Raw genomic sequence first — 21,855 nt, 5'->3', positions numbered from 1 at the left:
ACTTATCTCGCTTTGCATGTAATGCATCTGTCTCATATCAGTTTCACCTTTTAATTTGCATTACTGAAATTAATGGACTTTTGCACGATATTCTAATTTTCCGAGTTTCACCTGTATTTAGGCTCAACAGGCTTTGGGACTGATTGTGTTGTAGGCATTCATGTTTACTTGGAAGTAAGTTCCATATTGCAGTGGAATGTACTCTTTAGTAAGTGTGTAAAGAATTGCAGCTCTAGGATACATTCTTGTGCACACTTACTAAGGAGTATATCCCTCTGCAGTAAGTAGGACTTCTGAGTAAACATGCATAGGATGTTTGGACTAGCTGTCAGTTTCCTCTGGCTGAGAGCAAGTGCTGAAGACTGCCACTGTCTAACATTTGCTTTTATCACAATTGTATAAGAAGGTGGAAGAAACATCAAAACCAGTGTGATGTGGTTAATGTTTGGACTAGACTCGGTTGTGGGGGAACTGGGTCCAGATCCTCCTCGGTCATGCAGCTCATTGGGTCAGTCGCTCTTGTTAACCTTAATTATCTCACAGGGTTGTAGTGGTACTGCTAGTGTATACGTGGCGGGGGGGGGGGATTGTGTGTGCTGCTAAACTATTTGGAGAAGGAAGAGCAAGATAAAAATGTAATAGGCGCTCTTATAGCAAGTTCCTCCCAGAGAGCAACTTGGGAAATCTTCAAACACTGTACCCCCAGTTTCAGGTAACTTATTATCATTAAGAAACATTAACCTTCTTCTGTCACAGGTCCTGAACACTCATTTGCTCACAGTGATCAAGACAGCAAAATATGACAGTTTCATATTTCTCTCTAATCCCTGCCAACTGAGGATAACAGATGCCACCAGGCCCTAACAGCTACTGGATCCTTTCTGAGAAAGGTAATCTGTCACACCTGGAAAGCAGGGACTTTAATAAGTAAAACAAATACAACATTTCATGTATTTGTCTAGTGCACAAAAAAGTACACTACAGTAAATTTGTTAGAGCTGTCACAAGATTCTTTTTTTATTTTACCAGAATCTTGTGACAGCTCTAACAAATTTATTGTAGTGTACTTTTTTGTGCTCTAGACAAATACATGAAGTGTTGTATTTGTTTTACTTATTATAGTCCCTGCTTTCCAGGTGTGACAGATTACCTTTCTCAGAAAGGATCCAGTAGCTGTTAGGGCCTGGTGGCATCTGTTATCCTCAGTTGGCAGCAGGGTGGATTTGATTTAAATCAAACTGATTTAAATCACGATTTAAATCACTAGCAGGGTGGATAAAAATTAAAAAAATCTGATTTAAATAAAAAAAATTTGATTTTTTTGATTTAAATCGGATTTTTTTTATTTTTATCCACCCTGCTAGTGATTTAAATAGTGATTTAAATCAGTTTGATTTAAATCAAATCCACCCTGGTTGGCAGGGATTAGAGAGGGGGAAATTATGGACCAATGTAGGGTATGAAATGCAAGAGGTGACTGTACTAATGTAAAGCTTAAATGTATGAGTGTTAGTGATAATACAGCCTTATTAGCTCTGCTAAATTACTCAGCATAAGCTGCAGTCAGTCTCTCAGACAAATGCTGTATTTCTGGAGAGATTTTTCCTGTCATCAGAGTGCTGGGATGCCCTAGTGTCCTTCATCATGGTAATGATCTCTCCCCAAATACAGTGTTTGTTTCTTCAGAATTGTGTTGGTCTCTTCAGACATGTGCTGTAACCATGGAGAATAGAGGAGTGGGATTTTAGTATGTCAGAATGGGGCTTGCAGGCGTGCTTTCAGAGATGCTGAATGTGAATACAGTGTCCCCACTGCTTTTGTCTCTAACCTTAAGAACTGGAGATGTGTGCTACAGAGCATAGAGGGGGCTTGCATGGGATTTAAATTACTGATGTAAAGAAGCATCTTGTCAGCCTCTTGTTCCTATGCAGCAAAATAGGAACATGATTATCTTTGCTAAATTTCTGAAAGTAAAATCTTCTCTCAACTGTTCAGTGTTTGTCACTGTTGTATAGATATTTCCCATTTAAGTGCTTTAGCTATAGGTCTCCCTTTCTGTACTGCTAGATATGAAGGATAATAGGCTCCCCAGTAGTCCATTTCAGAATAACTTTCTCGCTATGCTTGAACTACATAAGCCTATGCCATAGATTACATCAGAACCCCCAAAGCCAATATTGTGTGCAAGAAGTTGTCTGACTTTAAAAAAACAGAGCTGTGTCCCAGTTTCATTCATTTTCTCTCTTTCTCCTTCTCTCCCATTGGTTGGCATAGAAAATTGGTGGTGGTGATTTTGGCTATAGCATCAATCTGGTATGTCTGATTTTTGTGCCAAAAATACCAGCAGTATGTATCTACTGACTTCCTTACCCTCTTTTGACTTGCAAGAAAGCTAAAGAGATCAGTAGAGAAGCTTTGACTTACAATAGAGTGACATTTTCTCCAGTGATTGCCTCCCAAAGAAATTAAAGTTAGGCTTGAAACCTACCTAGGAGTACTATTTTTCTCATATAAGGCACAGGTAACCTATTTAAGGCCTTGTGCAATTAGATGTTAAAAAAAAAAAGTCATATACAATTGTTGGGGAAATGGGGAGGGGACTTTGCTCTATAGCAAAGTCTGTGATTTGATCTCTAACATGTAGTTTCTTGACCATTTTTGTTCTGCTGTTGGAAATGAGACAAGTTGGCTACACTTTTGGATGACTCAGGCTCTTATGTAAAGTATATCAAAATAATTTGTCCCTAGTGGGTTTTGCTTTTTTAGCATGAGACTCATTATTCTAATGTTTTGACTAGCAGTTTAAAAATGTAATTGCTTTTATCTTTAATCATGGTGGAATTGCTTCTATTTGTATCTCACATGCCTGCTAGCAACAGTTTGTACAAAAGCTTTAGACATGTATGTTTGTATTTATTATATTTGTACACTGCTCCAAACTTCCACAGCAATATATTACAATGCATTACATTGTAATAAATTTGAGGTGGTTGTTATGAATGCTAGTTGGCCTATTCTTTTTGTTAGGCAGATTGCTTGCTAATAGGTCAGGAGGCTGGGGTGTGTTCCTGAACATAGCATTAAGTGCTCTGCAGTGCCATGAGGGGGAAGCCATCAACAGCAGTATCTTTAACTTGATAGGAGCTGTCTTCTCCCCCCCCCCCCCAGGTGTGTGTGTTCGGTCAGTGAAAAGAAACAGCTTTACGCTGGGTGTGTGTGTGTGTGTGTGAGAGAGAGAGAGAGAGAGAGAGAGAGAGAGAGTGGGGGCGGGGGGGGGAATGAGAGAGTGATCTGGAGAGGCTGGAATGAAGAAGCTGGGCAGGGACTTAAAGCACCTTGAAATCCTGGGCCGCTCTCTGAGCCTGTTAATGACTTGTAGCAGTGCTACACTGTAGCTACAGTGACATGTAGCTGTTTCAGGTCCATCTTATGTTCTACTTGTAATTAAAGCAAATGTTACAAACACTGCATAAACCTTCAGTTGTCTGTTCTGCTAAGAAAGTCAGAATCTAAGTCATTCTGCATGCACCCCTGGAACTTAACATTTATGGAGGAGGTGCAAAACACTATCTACTATAAGATTAAACTAGTTGATCACTTCCTGGAGTTAATGGGTATAATTGAAGATCAGGGGAAGATATCAACAGAAATGCTTAGTTCTGCTTATTGTCCAGCAAATGAAAGTGGCTTCTTCTGACTCTTAAATAATGGCAAAGGGTAATATATTTTTGAATCTAGTCCCTTAGATGGCCTTTACATGAACTATTTTGTTCCTGGTAGCCTTTTTAGATTTTAATCAAGGTGTAGTAACAAGTTTTGCTCAAAAGGAAAATATAGGTAATTCTTTTCAAGGAGTCTGATCTTCTGTGATGAGGGTGCATCCCTGGATCAGTAGAGAATAAAACCTCTTGTTAAATTGTGCCTTCATTTTTGTTTTTGCTTCATTAAAATGGCAAATTCAGGCCTTGACATATTTTCTTTGGATTTAATAGCCAGACGGTGGGCACTTGAAAAAGTTACCATTGTGTGGTGAAAGGGTAAATTGACTTCTCTTTATCCTCTTTACAGTTAACATACTTAGAACAGAAACAGGGCTGCCTGGGACAAATATTTAATAACTCTGCCTCTGAATATCCTAATATAGGTGCTGTGGTTAAATTTCCAAATGCTCCATGGTGCCTGGGATTTGTCAAGCCCTATGCAAATAGGGGTTGTTGAATCCAGAATATGTGGCCAAAACGATAAGAAAATCCAAAGTTTAGCCTTAAATAAAATAAGATGAATATTTCATAATTGTTTCTATTTACATTTCAGGAGTTTTCTCTGGATAAAGAATGTGAACATTTCACAAGGCACTCCTTAAGGTCTATGAGGAAAAATAATCAATGTTACTCAGACTCTAATTTTGACAAAAGCATGGCAATGCTTAGTGAGAATGGTATTAACAGGAAACATTTTACAAGGTAATAGCTTTTTCTGCTTCTTGCGAATCAGTTGGCAACATCATTTTTCTGAATCTCTGATAGCTCAGTGTCTGTAACAGGATTGTAGTTCTGTTGATGCAACTTTCTCATGTCAGTGTCAGCTGCGGTCCACTGCATGCTAAATGAGTACAAGAAATCTGAATGGCACTGTACGTAGAGGAACTACAGCTATTGTGAGATTGATTCAAGCTTCATAGTTTTACTTAGCTAAATCTGTGCACAGTGGGGTTGGAACTGGTGTGTACACATTAAAAGAACAGCACCCATTTGTTTTCACATAGCGCTTTGCTATTGCTCTGTGAGAGCCACATGAATAGAAATTATGATAATTACCACAACTATTCAGGTTCAACTGAAATGCAGATCAAAGAACTCAAGAAAAAACCCAAGAAAACATGAGTGCCACAACTCTCCTGTCTTTTAAACAAGGAAAATTGCATATCCTTTTATCTTATTTTAAGACATAGAAACTTGGTTTATTTCCCTCTTTTAAAATTTTATTGCATAATAAAGACAGTTGCCTCTCAAAGAGTGTGCATTGGGTCTGAGAGTGCAAGTGGGAGCAGAGATTACTAAGCAAATGAGCTGTAAGCAATATGAACCAAAACATATGAATACAACAGATATTTAAATACAACCTTTCAACATAAGTTCCCAAAGTGGTTTACATAGATATAAATAAATAAAATGGCTCTTTGTTCCAAAGAGCTCACAGTCTAAAAAAGAAACATAAGATAGACACCAGCAACAGCCACTGGAGGGATGCTGGGCTGGTGATGGATAGGGCCAGTTGCTCTCCCCTTGCTCAATAAAGAGAAATCACTTTTAAAAGGTGCCTCTTTGCTCAGTTAGAAGCATAACCAGGATATATTGTAATGCAGCTATGATAAAGACTAGCATATTTCACATGCCATTTTTTAAAAATGCATGATACTGTAGCATGTGAAAGACTATAATGAAGTGGAAACTTAAGGCTGAAAAACTCTAGTGCCAGGGAACTTGAATTTTTTTTTTAAAGGTACTGTACAAAGCCAGTGACTAAAACATGGTGGCTCCTAAGAATGTGACATTTCTTTCCCTACTTGTGGTCAGCTTATGCTTTAGAATCTTTCTGAACATTGAAGAGAGGTTTCTCCCTCAGAAGAGGGTTGTATCCACCAATAGTATGGGTTATCTCGACCTCCTGCTCCAGACAAGGCCAATCACAGAGTTTTCACATGGTCAGGAGGGATCAGCAATCCCCTAAACCTCAGTTTTCTGCCCTGTCTCACTCCTACAGGTTTCTGAAAACATTTGTTCTCTGCCGTTTTCCTTTTATCGAAGGTCTTTGGCCTTATTGTTTGCCTTCCCCGCATGTCTCCATATGTTGGCAAGGGATGAATAAGAGGGAACCCGGGAGACAGCAGCGTGATCAAACGATGGAGAATTTGCTTGCGGCCTCTGCTGCGGCGCTTAGCGGCTCTTCCACTAGTGCCCTGTGCAGCAAAGACCTCGGGTCAGGAGGACTTGCCAGCGGAAGGTGGGGGGGGGGAGGTTTCTTGACTGTAGCTGAGGGCAAGGGCTTGCGAGGGGCCACACCGAGCGGTCACACGGGCAGCCATAGGGTCAGGGAGAAATTGTACTCTGGCGGAAGTCCAGCTGCCAAGCATCCTTGCCCTTCAGAGGCAATCCAGCTTGAAGGGGGTGACGGGGGGAAGACGATATCCCCCTGGGTTTTGTGGCCTTACTCTGCTGAGTCATGGTGGAGGAACTCCAAAAACTACCCTGGCCTCAGGTTCCCACTGTTCCTCTGATTCCCGCCATTTCCCCTTCAGTGCCCACAAAGGGTGCAGGGAATAGCTTGGAGGATAGGGGGCGCAATGAGGACGGCAGGGCCCCAGTCCCGCATAATTCTGGTACCTCCTCCAACAGAGATAATCTTGACCCACCAGTTCTCTCTCCACACTGGTCCCCAGTTCCAATGCTGCCCGCAGTGCCCCCATTGCCAGCTGAGCCCGACTCTGATTCTTTGGCAGATCCGGTCTCAGGGAGGAGGGGAAGCTGTCGGAGGGTGAGACAGGCCCTTCCCAGTCTGTATCCTATCGGCTGTTTACTCACACTGATTTCCCGATCCTTCTCCATAAGGCTCTCAATAGCCTCCGCTTAGAGGGAGCTATTCAGCCAGTGCCTGAACAACCAGAGGGGGATCCTGACATCCTCCCATCGCTGTAGGTGCCAGAAGTGTCAGTTTCATGCCCAAGGCTGTTTTTAAATGTTATTCAGGAAGAGTGGGACAGACCTACAGAAAGGGGGCCTCCCCCTAAGGTTAGGTTATTCTGTACTTCAACCAAGCCAATGATGGAAAAGCTAAAGGTGCCCCCCATAGATGCAGAGGTGGCTGCCTTGGTGATGGGGATGAGGTCCTTAGAAATGAGGAGGATAAGAAATGTGAGGCTGCCTTGTGCAGGTCTCATGAAGCTACAGCCCTTTTGATGCGAGCCTCTATGACCAACTCTATATTCGCTAGTGTGTCTGTTTTGTGGGTGAAAGAAACATTGGTAGACTTACCGTGAAGGGTTCTTTTTCAGGGTATGGGGAGGGCATCCTACACGTGACAGGTTATCAAGCTCTGCATGCTGCAAGACAGGGCCAATCAAATTTCAGGTTGGTTATGCCTATCCAGGCTGCTGTCACTCCAACCCAGTTCTGGGACTGTAGAGCACAGTAAATCATAAAGGAAAGGAGAAAAATTCTTGGCCATTAAAAAAGTAGTTATAGCACTAAAACAGAAGCAAGGAAAAGACAAGTTATAGCAAAAAACTGAAACCCTGGGAGTCGCCCTGCCTCCCCGATACCTGCTACTTAAAAAACACCCTTGGGCGGGCCAGATGCCCTCCCCATATCCTGAAAAAGAACCCTTCACGGTAAGTCTACCAATGTTTCTTTTCCCATGGTACCCAAGCAACCCAAGAAGGGTGGGATGGTTAGACCACCTGCTGTAAGACTGTCCATCCCATAGGAGCTTGAGCCGCATGAAAGGATGGAGTCTTGTAATATCTAATGAAAGGAGACACTGACGACCATGTTGCTGCCTTCCAGATTTCCTCCAAAGGCGCGCCAGCCGAAAAGGCCGCAGAAGTGTTAGAATGGGCTGTAACACCATGAGGCATGGTCAAATGGGGGAACTCATAAGCCAAGGCTGTGGTCGCCCTAAGCCAACGACCGAGGGAACCCTTGGACTCCTTAGACCCCAAGGAAGAGGGCTGAGAGGGAAAGAGAGAGAGAGAGATTGAGAATTGGTCCTATGAAAAGCCTTGTACAGTGTAATGTACAATCCTAGTGCTCTGTGCACATTGAAGGTATGCCAAGCTCACTCCTTTAGATGATTAGGGTGATGACAGAAGGAAGGCAATACACAAGGTCTTGGCTCCTATGGAAAATTGAATTAAACTTGGACAAAAACATGGGGCCCAACTTTAATACCACACAGTCCTTATGAAAAAACACAACTCATAACGAACTGAAATTGCAGTCTGCTCGGACACCCTCCGTGCCGATGTGATGGCTACCAAAAAACAGGACCTTGAAAGACAAATTTCTCAAGGGAACTGAACTAAGGGGCTCAAAAGTAGCCTTAACAAGGACGTTTAAAATCCCAAGAGGGAACTCTGTGAATGTGGGGGAAGAGCCAAAATGCTTGCTCCTCACAGAAAAAACCAAATATGAGGGTGCAGGGCAGATGAACCTGGCACAACTATATCCAGCACAGAAGACAAGGCCGATGTTCGTCGTCTCAACATGCTAGGGCGAAGACCTCTCTCGATGCCCGATAGAAGGCACCCTAGTACTTCTGGAACTCCCGCTGTGGACAGTAGAATGCTGTGCTTTCATCCCCTGGTACAAAAAGCCACCCAGGTAACTTGATATATACGTGAGGTAGACGCCCCTCTTGATGCCAGGATCGTCTCCTATACCTGGCATAAGTATCCCTTGGCTTCTAAGTTCCTATGCTCAACCTCCATGCATGAAGGTGTAGCCAGGCTAGGTCCAGGTGAAAAGGAGACCCTTGCGACAACAGGTTCCTTCTTAGAGGAAGAGGCCATGGAGCAGCAGGTCTGAAAACCAAGGTCTGCGAGGCCAATAAGGGCATTACTAAAATGACATCTGCCCTTTCTAATAAGAGCTTTCTCAGGAAAGATCTTAGAATTGAGTCTGGGGAAATGCATAGAGCAATCCTGGTGGCCAAGAAGAGGTGAGGGCATCCACTTGTTCCTCCTGGTGACTCAGATATCTGGTGAAGAACCTTGGCAGCTTGGTGTTCAGGTGCGATGCAAACAGGTCCAACTGCTGGAGACCCCACCTTCGTACAATGAGCCCGAAAATGGCTGGATGTAGAGAACCAGACCGGATGCTTGGTCTATCCACTGGTGGCTCTGCCAGTCTGCTTGTAAGTCCTATTTTTTTCATTAGAGCCCATGATGTCATGCCCGCTAGATGGCTCACGTGAGCCTTGGCCACATTGTTTGTGCTTATGAGAACAAGCCTTCCTCTCAGCAGGTCCTGGAAATGAAGGAGGGCCAATCGAACAGCCTTCAACTTGAGTCAATTGATATTGTTCTCCAGGTCCTCCTGCTCCCAAAACCCCTGTGCCTGATGCGCAAGGCAGTGCCCCCCCCAGTTGGAAAACCGATGTTTGTAGTCACTATGACTTGGAACATGTCCAGAGGGAGACCTTTCCCTAGGACCGGCCACAGTCCCCAAGGAAGGAGACCCTGAACTTGTACGGCAAGCGGACCTTCATTCCCCCCCACCCCATGATGGCTGGCTGGTGAGGAAAGAATAACCATTGTAGAGGTCTGGAATGCCACTTGGCCCAAGGTGTACATTTCAGGCAGGCAACCATCAGCTCCATGAGTTGCACCTGAGACATGAGGGAACCTCGTTTCCTGCACATCCATGGCTTGATGCAATCAGCAATTTGCTTTTGACGTTCTAGTGGTAGAAAGACTGTGGCCGTCCTCATGTTGAAGATAATTTCCAGATGTTGGAGTATGCACGATAGCTTTTGGAATGGCTGGTGACAACCCCGTGTTCCCTAAGTATCAGGACCATCTGGAGTATATCCTTGGTTGCCTGGTGATATGACAGAGAGCGAACCAACAATCAACGCCACCATCAGCTTAATGTAAACCCAAGGTGCTGAGGACAGCCTGAAGGGAAGAGTCCTGTACTGGAGCCACCTCTGGTTATAAGTGAACCTCAGGTACGTTCGAGGCAGGATGTACTGGCACATATAAATACGTCTCTGAGAGATCGCTTGATTACAGAAAATTTTCCGTGTGAACCGCGGCCTTGATTGTTTTCAGTGACTCCATTCGAAAAGTGTTCTTCTTTAAAAAGAAGTGGAATTGCTTCAGATCCATAATAGTATGCCAGGAGAAGTCCTTTCTAGGATTAAACAGAACAAGGACAACACGCCTGCACATGATTCCGTTGATGGAACTGGCTCCATTGCTTGGATGTCTAACAGGTGCTGAATAGCCTGATCCGTCAACTTTCCTTTGTACTCGATTCTGGAAACAGGCATCACCAGGAAGAAATCGGGTGGAGTTGTCAAGAGGTCTACGTTGTAACCCACAGTTATAGACCATGTCACCCATCTATCGGTGGTGCAGCACACCCAGGCCTCGGCAAATTCCAGAAGCCATGCCCCCCACCGGTATTGTGTCATTACTTATGGTTTTGATGGCCTCCCACGTTGGGGAAGGCTCCAGCTCGGTATCTGTTTGATCCTCTGCCCCTGTTGCCCCAAGACTAATGCCAGGGAAGTCTGAAAGGCGGCCTGCGATCATCTCCACCTGTAGTTGTCTCTGAATCCTGTAGTTGTTTTATTGAAATTCCTGTAGGGATGAAAAGAGCTCTGAAAGGTGTCATTCACCCTGAAACTCATATGGGAACCACCACGCCCACAGGCATGGCTTTCTTTTTATCCCTTGTTTTCACCAAAATTGGTTCCAAGGATTCGCCAAAGAGTTTTCCCCCTAGAAAGGGAGTAGCCGCCCTGGCAACCTTGGATTTGGCATCTACCTGCCAATTTTTCAACCATCATAACCTCCTGCCATGGCGCGGGAAATATTCTATATACAGTCAAGGCTTTAATCCGTCATAAGGGCAGATGCCATGGTCAACTTATTTCAGCCCCGACGAAGCCTAACGTTCTCTGGTGGTACGAATTTCACAAGTTCCTTAGTCCACAGAAAATGGAGGCCCAGGCGAAGATCAAGTTGGTGGCAGCTGCCCTGATGACGGTGACACATGCCTTATGTCCCTTACGAAGCAGATGATCTGCTTTCTTTTCCTCTGGTGTTTTAAGAAATTTGTCGCCCTCCTTACTCATAAGAGTACTGGACACGAGTTGGGCCACTGGACCTACAACGGGAACGGCTAAGAGAGACATTATGTCAGTAAACAGAATATACAGTCTACTGGGAAAGGCCAATGTGGATTTGGTAGCCACACGCACACCCCATTCTGCAAACATAACATCTTTAAATAAAGATGGGAAGGACACAGTGGCAGCCATAGTAGGGATAGAAGGAAAAAACCTCCTGATCCAAACCGGACATTGAAAGCATCCTTTATGGCCCTTTCACTTTGGTCAGTAACACCTGAAACTCCGCTACAGTAAAAAGGGTGGTATTGGATATTAAGAAATACTTTATAGTGTTCACACATAATCTCCTATTCAAATGCAAATCAGGGCAGTCCCTGCTTAGCAAATTCATGCTTGCTACCACAAGACCAGCTCTCCTCCCTCCATTTCTAATAGGGTCTGTTCATCTGACAGTCCTCCCTCCTCCTCCTCAGACTCTGAAGACTGAGTGTCAGCAGAGAGAGGAACCGAATGCACCAATGGGCCTGAGTAGGAAAAAAACTAGCAGGCGCTGCTTGAACAGGCTGTTGCTTCAATGAAATAGGAGAAGCATTGGCCTGAACCTCTTCTGAAGCAGCTGAAGAAGTAGGGACGAAACGTCCAGGTGCTCAGGAACCCTCTCATAAGAAGAGGAAGGACCAGCCCTTCTTTCCCGACGGTGCCTCCTGACAAACTTCAAAAGGAGACACTGTACCTGTGGAATAGCCTGCCTGGCCGGGCTGGAGTCAGCTCGGGTGGTGGGGGCGCTGAAATTGGTGAAGGAGATAGCATGTGGGTGCTAGGAGCTGGTATGGAGTTAATAAGTGCACCTGAAGTGACAAACTGCCAGGTGGGGGGAGGGCAAGGATCACATGCCCCGCAGAGCCTGACTGCCCAAGTAAAGGAGAAAACAAGGCCAAGCAAAAAAACCAACCCAATTCCCCCATCCAGTGCAACTCACCAGGAGAAAGCAGTTCATTCTCTGCAGGTGAGACCAGGACTCATAACAAGCGGACCCTGCGGGGGATCAATGGTTCCAGATGGCACATTAATAGTGAATAAAGGGATTAAAAACGGCTTGGCATGGGGTTGAAGTCTGGCAGCATTTGGCCGGAACGCTTGGCGTTTTCCAGACTGCTTAGCGTTTTTTTAGTGCTGCGACAGGGCTAATCTGCAAAGGAGAAGACAAAATGGCCAATGGGGACTTGGCAGTTAGATCGGGCGGGAAAGTGTGTGGTTGCTGTGCCCAGACTGCCTTAAGTCATCACCTCTCACAAAGCGGAGCTCTGCTGGAGGCACGCTTACATTTATTTATTTCTCATCATGCCCTTCTGTCCTTTAACAAGTTTGTTTTCTTTGCCGCTTTTTCAGGCGGCAGGGTGATTGTAGCAGGAGTCTCCAGGCTAGATTTAGCTGCTCCCTCATAAATGCCTGTCAGGCTTAGGACCGCATTCCCTTCATTCAAGGGAACTGACGCGGTTTCAGTGAGGGGGCCCTCGGAAAGGGAACCCCTCAACATATCCCCATACGAGATAACTCCATCTCAAGCGGAGAGCAAAACCTCAGACTGAGGAAAATTAAATTAAAATAATTAAATCAACAAGCTTAAAGAACTCAGCAGCATGAACCGAGCTCTGTCTGCGGATCCGGCGAGTCAGGACTGGAACTGGGGTTGGAGTGACAGCAGCCTGGATAGGCATAACCAACCTGAAATTTGATTGGCCCTGTCTCAGATCATGCAGAGCTTGATAACCCATCATGTGTAGGATGCCCTTCCCATACCATGAAAAATGAATTAATGCCACTTGTTCCACCTAAGCTCCCTAAGTTACGCCAGTGGTTAAACAAGCTGGGCAAGGCAGTGGCCTTTATGGCTGATTCTTCATTGGACGCCACCCAGCTGCCTGCTAGGACATTAGCCTCAGATGTTGCCAAGGATACGTAGGATTCTGTGGTTAAAAAATTGGAAGGTTGCTCAAAAGTCTAGGAGCAATCTAGCCTACTTGGTCTTTAAAAGTGGAAAATTGTTTGGTGAGGCATTGGAGCCCATTTTAATAGAGACAAAGGATAAAAAGAAGGCTATGCCCTCTGCTACCCAGAAGAAAGAGCACAATTCCTTTCAGTCCGCGCCTTCGCAATTCAAGAGGTTCAAGCCAACGTCTTGGCCTCGGCTAGGTAGGCAGGATAGGTTTGCCTGGTCCAAACAAAAAATTTCCTTTTGAGACAGTGCATTTCACAAGCTCTAGCAGGCTAGCCAGTCCAGCAAGCTGGGCTTCAAGCAAAACTCCAGCCAATAACTCCTCAGGCCCGGTCTCCGGACCCTACACAAGTGGGGGGCAGGTTGCAGGCGTTTGCACACGTTTGACGGTTGCCACGCAAGGATGCCTGGGGCCTCCAGACCATCTCTCAGGGTTACTCCTTGGAACTCACTTCCCAGCCCCCAGATTGAATCCTTCCCTCCCCAAGGTGGCACAGGAGAGCCAAGCATTTCCTGATGCTGAGGGCCATATGCCACTTGCTGCAGATTCAAGCCATCGAACCTGTGCCTACAGAGGAAAAAGGGGCTGAGAGTTTACTCAATCCTGTTTCTAGTTCCCAAAAAGAAAGAATGGAGGGCCATTCTGGACCTCAAATTTGTCAACAAGTTCCTGAGAAAAAAGGGGGTTCTGGATGGAGACCCTCCAATCTATCCTGATGGCCATTCGAGAGGGAGATTTCCTGGCCTCGGTGGACCTCAAGGAAGCTTACCTCCATGTGCCTATCCAACCCCAGGTCAGGTGTTTTCTTTGCTTTTCCTACTTCAATGTCCACTACCATTATTGGGTGCTCTTTTTTGGTCTGTTGACTGCGCCACGAGAGTTTTCCATTATTATGGTGGTGCTTGTGGCGCACTTGAGGACCAAGGGGGTTAACCTTTACCTAGACGACCTGTTGATCAGGTCTCACTTGTTCCGGAAGAGCCTGTGGGACATTCAGATCACTCTCTCAGTGATCAGGTCCCACGGCTTTGTAGTCAATGTCCAGAAGAGTTCCCTGCAGCCAAGTACCAGGATCCTGCATCTGGGGGTGGTTATCGACTCAATTTGGCAGGGTGGTTTCCCTTCCTCCCGACTGCAGGAAGAAATTGGTGGCCAAGTGCCAGGCGCTGATTCAGTGGCCCAGGGCTAATATCTTTTCCCTCAGCCAACTACAGGGGATAATTATCTCTACCATAGGGATAGTTCCATTGGGATGGTTCCATGCACAGCAATTCCAGTGGTTCCTTCTGCCATGGCAAGATCAGGTCAGGGAATGGTCCATACTCAAGGTCACCCTGCCGGGACGTGTACTGCTTTCACTCAGGTAGTAGACATCATTGGCCACTCTAAAGGGCATCATGTTCCTCTCAGTCACTCAAGTCCAGGTCACAACTGACGCCAGCTTGCAGGGCTAGGAGGCCCATTGTCCCCACCTGCTTGCGCAGAGGCTCTGGTCCGAGGCAGAAAAAGCAAATTCCATAAACTGGAATTTTATGGCTAGAGCTACGGGCAATAAGTTATGCCCTCCAAGAATTCCTTCCCATTCTCCAAAACCATCATGTTCTGGTCCAAACGGACAATGTGAATGCAAGGCAGTCAGGCTACTGTCCTGAGCAGAGCTCCATCTGTTATCTCTAGAGGCCCATCATGTCAAAGGCATTTTCAATACAGTGGCAGACTGGCTAAGCTGGTCCCAGTTAAGCTAGGCGGATTGTGCTCTGAGCAACCAGTCATTCAGAATGATCATTCAGAGGTTCAGTTGCCCAGTGATCTACTTGTTTGTCACTCCGGCCAACACCAAGCTGCCTTGCTTCCTGTTGAGATACCTGCCCCCGGGTGGTGAGGAGGCAGATGCATTGACGGCGCCTTGGCCGGAGGGCCAAATATACACCTTTCCTCCAGCATCTATAATTCCCCAGACAGTGCACAGAATCCGTCAGGGGAAGGTGGAAGTAATCCTAGTGGCTCCATATTGGCTGCAATGGTCTTGGTTGTCGGACCTGGTAGTTATCCCTAGAGCCGCCTATAGTCCTGGAGTTCAATCCTCATCTTCTCCACCAGGGACCAGTTTTCCACCTGGAGCCCGAATGGCTCAATCTACACTTGGAGATTGAGCAGGAATCTCTAGCAGCTTGTGGCTACTCAGGGGCAGCCCAGAGTATGATCCTGACCTCCCGCTGCCCTTCCACTGTTAAAAAAAATCTATCAGTCAATGTGGAAGTTTTTGCCAATGGTGTGGCACGCAACCTGTCTTGCCCGTGTCCGCTTCATTAAGCCAGGTCTTGGGGTTCTTGCGGAAAGGGTTGGACGAGGGGCTCCAGCCAAATAACCTATGGCGGCAGGTCTTTGCCCTATCCTCTGTCATAGGAAGGCAAGGAGGTTCTTCTCTGTCCGGACACCCTCATTCATGTTCAGAAGTTTCTGAAAGGGGCAGTCACTCTTAAACTGCATACAGTACACAGGTTCCCCACATAGGATCTGAACTTGGTATTGCAGGCTCTAATAAACCTCCCTTTGAGCCTCAGGTCAGTGTCCCTTAAGCTCCTATCCTTTAAGGCAGGGATTCTCAATGTTGGGTCCCCAGATATTATTGCACCAACTCCCATAATCCCCAACCAAAGGCCGCTGGGGATTATGGGAGTTGAAGTCCAGTAACATCTGGGGATCCTACATTGAGAACCCCTGCTTTAAGGCAGTGGTTCCCAAACTAGAAGCCTCCAGATGTTGCTGAACTACAACTCCCATCAGTCCCAGCTACAATTTATTGTTGCTGGGGGTGATGGAGCTGTAGTTCAGCAATATCTGGAGGCTCCCAATTTGGGAACAACTGCTTTAAGGTTTTATTTTTAATTGCAATAACATCTGCAAGGAGGTATCTGATCTGGGAGCGCTTTCAGTGTGGAAGGAACTATGTTTAGTCTTCCCTGATTATGTTCTCCAAACTGACCCTACCTATTTACCTAAAGTTAATTCTGTTTTTCATAGGTCCCTGGAATTGATGCTACCTTCCTTTTGTCCCAGGCCTGTTTCTCCAAAGGAGAAGCAGTGGCACACCTTGGATGTTTGTAAGGCCCTAAGGGTCTACTTAAGTTGCACAAAGGCCTTCAGGGTCTCTGGGTCTCTTTTTGTTTCTTTTAGGGATTGTACACTGGGTAAGAAGGTATCTAAGTCCACTCTCTCCAGGTGGATCTGCCAATGTATAGAGCTGGCTTACCTGGCTAAAGGGGTGCCTTCTTCAGAAGGTGTAACGGTCCACTCTACCTGGAGTGTGCTGCTTCGGCTGCCTTGTCCAGCTCAGCCCCATTGGTGGATATTTGCTGGGCTGTCACCTGGTTGTGTTTATCTACCTTTGTGAAACATTATAAAATACAGAACTGAGCCTCGGTTGATGCCGCTTTTGGTAGGCGGGTTCTGCAGCAGGTGGTTCCATCTTAGGGAACAGACTCTTCAAGGCCCACCCTGTATATTTGGGGCTCTAGTAGGTCCCATAATATTAGCGGATACAACCCTCTTCTGAGGGAGAATGAATCATTGGCATTTACCTGAAAGGTCATTCTCTTCAGCAGTATGGGTTATATCTGCCCCACCCAAGTTTGTCTGGGTCCTTTTTTTCCTGTCCTTTTCTCCTGTGGGGTTTTTTGCTCCCCTTGTGTTGTTGTGGTTGGTGTCTTTTTCAGTTTGTAAGTTTCTCTAGTGTCTTCTGGCTATGGAGTGTCAGAGTGCTGGCTGCATACTGAGGTTGAAGGGATTGCTCTTGATCACGTGAAAACTCTGTGATTGGCCCTGTTTGGAGCAGGAAGTCGAGATAACTCATTCTATTGGCGGATACAACCCATACATCTGAGGAGAATGACCTTTCAGGTAAGTGAAATGATTCATTTCTTCCAAATACTGAATACATATTTTGTGATGAACCATTTCTAGTACTGCTCCCCCCAAAAGCTGATAAAATCAGTTTGACTGGATGCACAGTTGGTTAAATCAGTGTATTTGCTTCTATGCAGGCAGCTGGCTAGACTACAGGCTGATCAAAAGAATGAAGATTGTGAAGAAGGTAATCTAGTAAATCATGAATTGTAGAAATGTAGAGTTGTAAAGAACCCAGTAGATTGGTCTGTACAACCATCTGCTCTGGGGAAGGGATGAAACTTTTGTGATATCTGTTTTGTTTTCAGTTGAAGAGCAAATTGTTCCATATCTTGATTAGGAAAAGGTTTTCATCCGAACTTTGATACTTTTTTACCTTGTTCAAACACAAAATTATTAGATTTTGAGGGTTAACTCTCAACATAACACCTTTATTGCACAAAAATAAAGATGGTATACAATAAAATAAAAGACAATTTGGTGTAACAAACCATCATCGATTAAACAGACATGCACAGATAAAAACCCTTCTCTGTTCCTCAGCTATTAAATTCCATAGACTTGATAACATTCTGTTCTGTTACTGGTGGAGAGATAATTAGGGAAGGCGGGTGGCGGAAGAAAGGGAATCACTTGATTTTTCTCAAAGGCTAATGACCCTAATAGTATCAGCCAGTGCCTCCCGAGCATTAATATCTGGTCTCAATTTCTCTATAAATAATGCTTCCTTTATTTTCCGATTTTCGTAAACTCCTTTCAATCCTCCAAATAGATATTTTAGTAGACACTATTTTCCCTTCGTGCCTTTTTCTCATATGCATTGACCAAGGTTTTGTTTTCTGTGCACAATGCCTCATATCTGCTAGATGTTCTTTGTATCTATCTTTCAGTGGCCTACCGGATTCTCCAATGTGGAATGAAAAACAACCTAAGGATTGAATTTTCTATATTGCACCTTTCTTCCCACAGTTTCCTTCCCCCGTTCACAAATTTCACAATCTTTTTACATCACATCTCCTAACATACAACCTGGAATTAACTAACAGCTATTTTAGTGTCATTGGTGCTGTGCAAACTACATTCACTTTGATTCCTTGTCTTTCCAAGATTTTCTGGGTTTGCCATGTACATCTGTCAGTGATGAATGGTATTTTAATTACTTTAATGAATTTAGTTCTTCCCCAACTCCTTGAAACAGGCAATTCATACCCATTCTTCCTAATTAGGTTTTCTGCAGGGTGGATTTGATTTAAATCAAACTGATTTAAATCACTAGCAGGGTGGATAAAAATCCAAAAAATCCGATTTAAATAAAAAAAAATCGGATTTTTTTGATTTAAATCGGATTTTTTAAATTTAAATTGGATTTTTTTGATTTTTATCCACCCTGCTAGTGATTTAAATCGTGATTTAAATCAGTTTGATTTAAATCAAATCCACCCTGGTTTTCTGCTTTCTTTCTAGATTCCTTTTGCTGTTCAATTGTGTTAGACATCTTCTGCCCTCTTTAACACATTTCTCATAGTTTGTATTTTCACTGTTTTGGGATGTGCTGACTGATTCTTTAATAAAATTTGTACAAAATTACATTAGAATTGATACTCTTTCTCTCAATGGTATTCATGTATGAAATAGCCAGTAAAAGAGCAAGTCTATTTCCCATTGCTAGCCCGTCTTTATACATTGTACAAACCATATTTGTCAGTGACATGACCATTGTCTTCTAATAACTATATAAGACTCTGTCTTTGCCCCTTCATTGTCTACATTTGTATACAATACCTCAACATCAAAACTTTCAAAATGTAATTGCTCCCCCAATCCCAATTCCATGTAGAGCCTCCAATAACTTCTTAGTATTATGTAAATGTGCAGGTACATAATCCAAAAGTGGTGATAATATAGTTACAATCAACCAACTAATCCAGTCTGTAGGCCCATCACATCCTGAAATTATTGGTCTAACTGTGATTGTTTCTGCCTGTACATTTGGTCCAGAACAAGTTCAATACAGGGCATTGAGGATGATTATTATCTACTGTATGAGTTCCTGAAACCTTTTACAAATTCTTCGCTTTGCACAAATGCCTTGCCAGGTTGTCTTCACATTATAGCAGTTGTTAATAAAATCCCCCTTTTCTACTTTCCTATAAGTAGTCTCATCAGCAAGATGTAACCTCTTTAAATCCTTATCCATCTGCTGGCTCATAACAACAAAATCACCCCCATTATCACTCACAGAAATCCTAATCAGTCCATCATCCCACATAGACTTTAGTTTGATTATAGTTCTTGATTTCATTGTTAAAATGTCCCTTTGATGTCTTTGCTCTTCTGCCAACAGTCTGTTCACTTCATCCATTACAATAATCAACTTACTGATCTCACAATTTTCAGAGCTGCCTTATTCTTTTAAATGGGCAATTCTTTTCCAGTTGTCTTAAATGTTGATTAGGCTGTGATGTTGTAGGAAAATCCTCTGGAACCTTACCCTCCTGTAATTCAGCCCCTTGCGATCATCCATCCGTCATTTCCCTGCTAACTTGGCAAAGAGGCACCTTTTAACATGGTGAATCTCTTTATTTAGCAGGGGGAGAGTAACTGGCCCTATTTAGCCCCAGCACAGTACCTCCAGTGACTGTTGCTGGTGTCAATCTTATGTTTCTTTTAGATGTGAGCCCTTTGGGGACAGGGATCCATCTTATTTATTTGTTATTTCTCTGTGTAAACCACCCTGAGCCATTTTTGGAAGGGCGGTATAGAAATCGAATTAATAATAATAAGGCACTACCTTGGCGTGGTTGTGGGGCTTGCATGCTCTGAGGAAGGTGAGAGCTATGCCAGAGGTCCAACCGTACTGGACAGGTCTCACCAGAGGAGCCAGACTAAGAGTGCCTCTCCCATCAACAATATGGTGAGATGTAACTTTAATAAATCTATACCGGATCGGTCGTCGCCCGGGTCAACAAGGACCGCGCCAGGTGCTGGAGTCCCTGGACATCTGGTGGCAAGTGGGCTACAGGACTCAGGATCTTCAGTTGAGCAACCAAGGCTGAAGACTGCAAGGTTACTGAAAGAAATGTCGCTTAACCAGAAAAAAAATACGAAAAATGCCAACAAGGAAATAATGATCTGCTATTACAAGTCTAGTCCAACTAGAAGAGGTTATTTAAAAAGAATACACCAAATTTGGAAAGAGAAGCATCCAGATACAGAAATAACAGAACAAAGGCTAGCAGACCAGAGAAGATTCATAATAAGAAATAAAGTATTCACAGGAGTTGAGCTGGAAGAACTGCAAAGAGCAACACAGGCTCAAGATATGGAAGAAGAATTACCACCAACTGAAGAAGTTGCTCAGGCGCAGGTGGAGGAGGTATTGGAAATAGAGAATGCCACTGTTGCTGAACTGTTTCAAAATCAAAACCAGGCAACCTCCCCTTTGCCTTCACCTCAAAAACCCAAATGCCGTTTAACAGAAAAGCAACAAGAACTAAAGCAAAAAAATAACTGAGCACATGAACCAAACAACCACCAGGGTTCGACTTCCAGCGCTAAAAACAGTTGCCAAAAAACAACTTGCTCAGGCATTAAAAGATGTCAATGCTGCACTTGCAGAAATAACAACCAAGAATTTGCAAGAAACAAACCAACTAATGTACGGTGCAGCAACAATAACAACACAAGAGCTCGGATATAAGATCAGTGGACCTGTAAAGAAAGTAATACATCGCTGAAATGGAAGATTAGATTAGAAAATAAAATCTCCAGGCTTAGATCAGATGCTAGTAAATTGAAAGATATGAAAGACAAGAAGCTGAAGAATGAAAACACCAAACAGTACCTGATCCAAAAATACCACCTAGATTCAAGGAAAATTAGAGAAGTCCTGGAAATAATAAAGCAGCAAATAACAGAAGTGTCAAAGAAGATTAGCAGATACGAAACCAGAATTACACACCACAGGCAGAATCTCCAATTCCAGTCGAATCAGAGACGTTTCTACCAAAACATAGAAGGAGAAACTGCAAGAAACCTAGAAACACCAAATAAAGAAGAAAGCAGGCCTACAAGAAAGAACAAGTCAAGAACCGAGCAGAAAAATGGAAAAATAAGACACTACATGGTCAATATTTGCACAATATAAGTGGAAAATCAGACATCACCAAGACCTGGCAATGGCTTAAGAATGGCAACTTGAAGAAAGAAACAGAGGGTTTAATACTGGCTGCACAAGAATAGGCACTAAGAACAAATGTAATAAGAGCAAAAGTAGAAAAGTCAACAACAAACAGCAAGCGCCGCCTTTGTAAAGAAGCAGATGAAACAGTGGACCGCCTAATCAGCTGTTGTAAAAAGATCGCACAGACTGACTACAAACAAAGGCATGACAAGGTAGCAGGGATGATACACTGGAACATCTGCAAAAAATACAGGCTACCTGTAGCCGAAGATTGGTGGGACCATAAAATTGAAAAAGTTGAAGAAAATGAAGATGTAAAAATATTATGGGACTTCCAACTACAAACAGACAAACATCTGCCACACAATACACCAGATATAACTGTAGTCGAGAAGAAAGAAAAACAAGTCAAAATAATCGACATAGCAATACCAGGGGATAGCAGAATAGAAGAAAAAGAAATAGAAAAAATCACAAAGATCTACAAATTGAAATTGAAAGGCTGTGGCAGAAAAAGGCCAAAATAATCCCAGTGGTAATTGGCGCCCTAGGTGCAATTCCAAAACAACTTGAAGAGCACCTCAACACCATAGGGGCCACAGAAATCACCATCAGCCAATTACAAAAAGCAACTTTACTGGGAACAGCCTATATATTGCGCCAATATCTATAATAACCAACAGTATTGATAATAAAATTCAGCCATCCCAAGTCCTTGGGAAGGACTCGATGTCTGGATAAAACAAACCAGTCAATAACACCTGTCTGACTGTGTAAACAAGAAATAATAATAATAAATTGACAGGGGATTGGCTGTCTAACTGAAATAAAGAGGATTAGACAAGGTTCCCTCAATAGAGCTCATTGCCTGACAGAGAAACTCACTTCTACAAGTCAACACAATGAGTGTGC

The 21,855-nt window shown here is 43.9% G+C and overlaps 1 protein-coding gene across 4 annotated transcripts in view; it reads left to right on the top strand.

The window, feature by feature from the left end:
• ATAD2 (ATPase family AAA domain containing 2) overlaps positions 1-21,855 on the top strand; it is a 124,332-nt gene that overhangs the window by 9,329 nt on the left and 93,148 nt on the right. For all 4 annotated transcript variants that reach the window (XM_053250623.1, XM_053250624.1, XM_053250625.1 and 1 more), the window contains 2 exons: positions 4,315-4,463; positions 16,898-16,947. In XM_053250623.1, coding sequence (XP_053106598.1) covers positions 4,369-4,463; positions 16,898-16,947 — 145 coding nt within the window. In that variant the 5' untranslated portion in view covers positions 4,315-4,368. The remainder of the gene's footprint in view (positions 1-4,314; positions 4,464-16,897; positions 16,948-21,855) is intronic.

Source organism: Hemicordylus capensis, chromosome 4 (assembly GCF_027244095.1).
Source record: "Hemicordylus capensis ecotype Gifberg chromosome 4, rHemCap1.1.pri, whole genome shotgun sequence".
NCBI classification, from domain to species: Eukaryota; Metazoa; Chordata; class Lepidosauria; order Squamata; family Cordylidae; genus Hemicordylus; species Hemicordylus capensis.
This window is presented reverse-complemented; position numbering and strand designations above follow the sequence as displayed.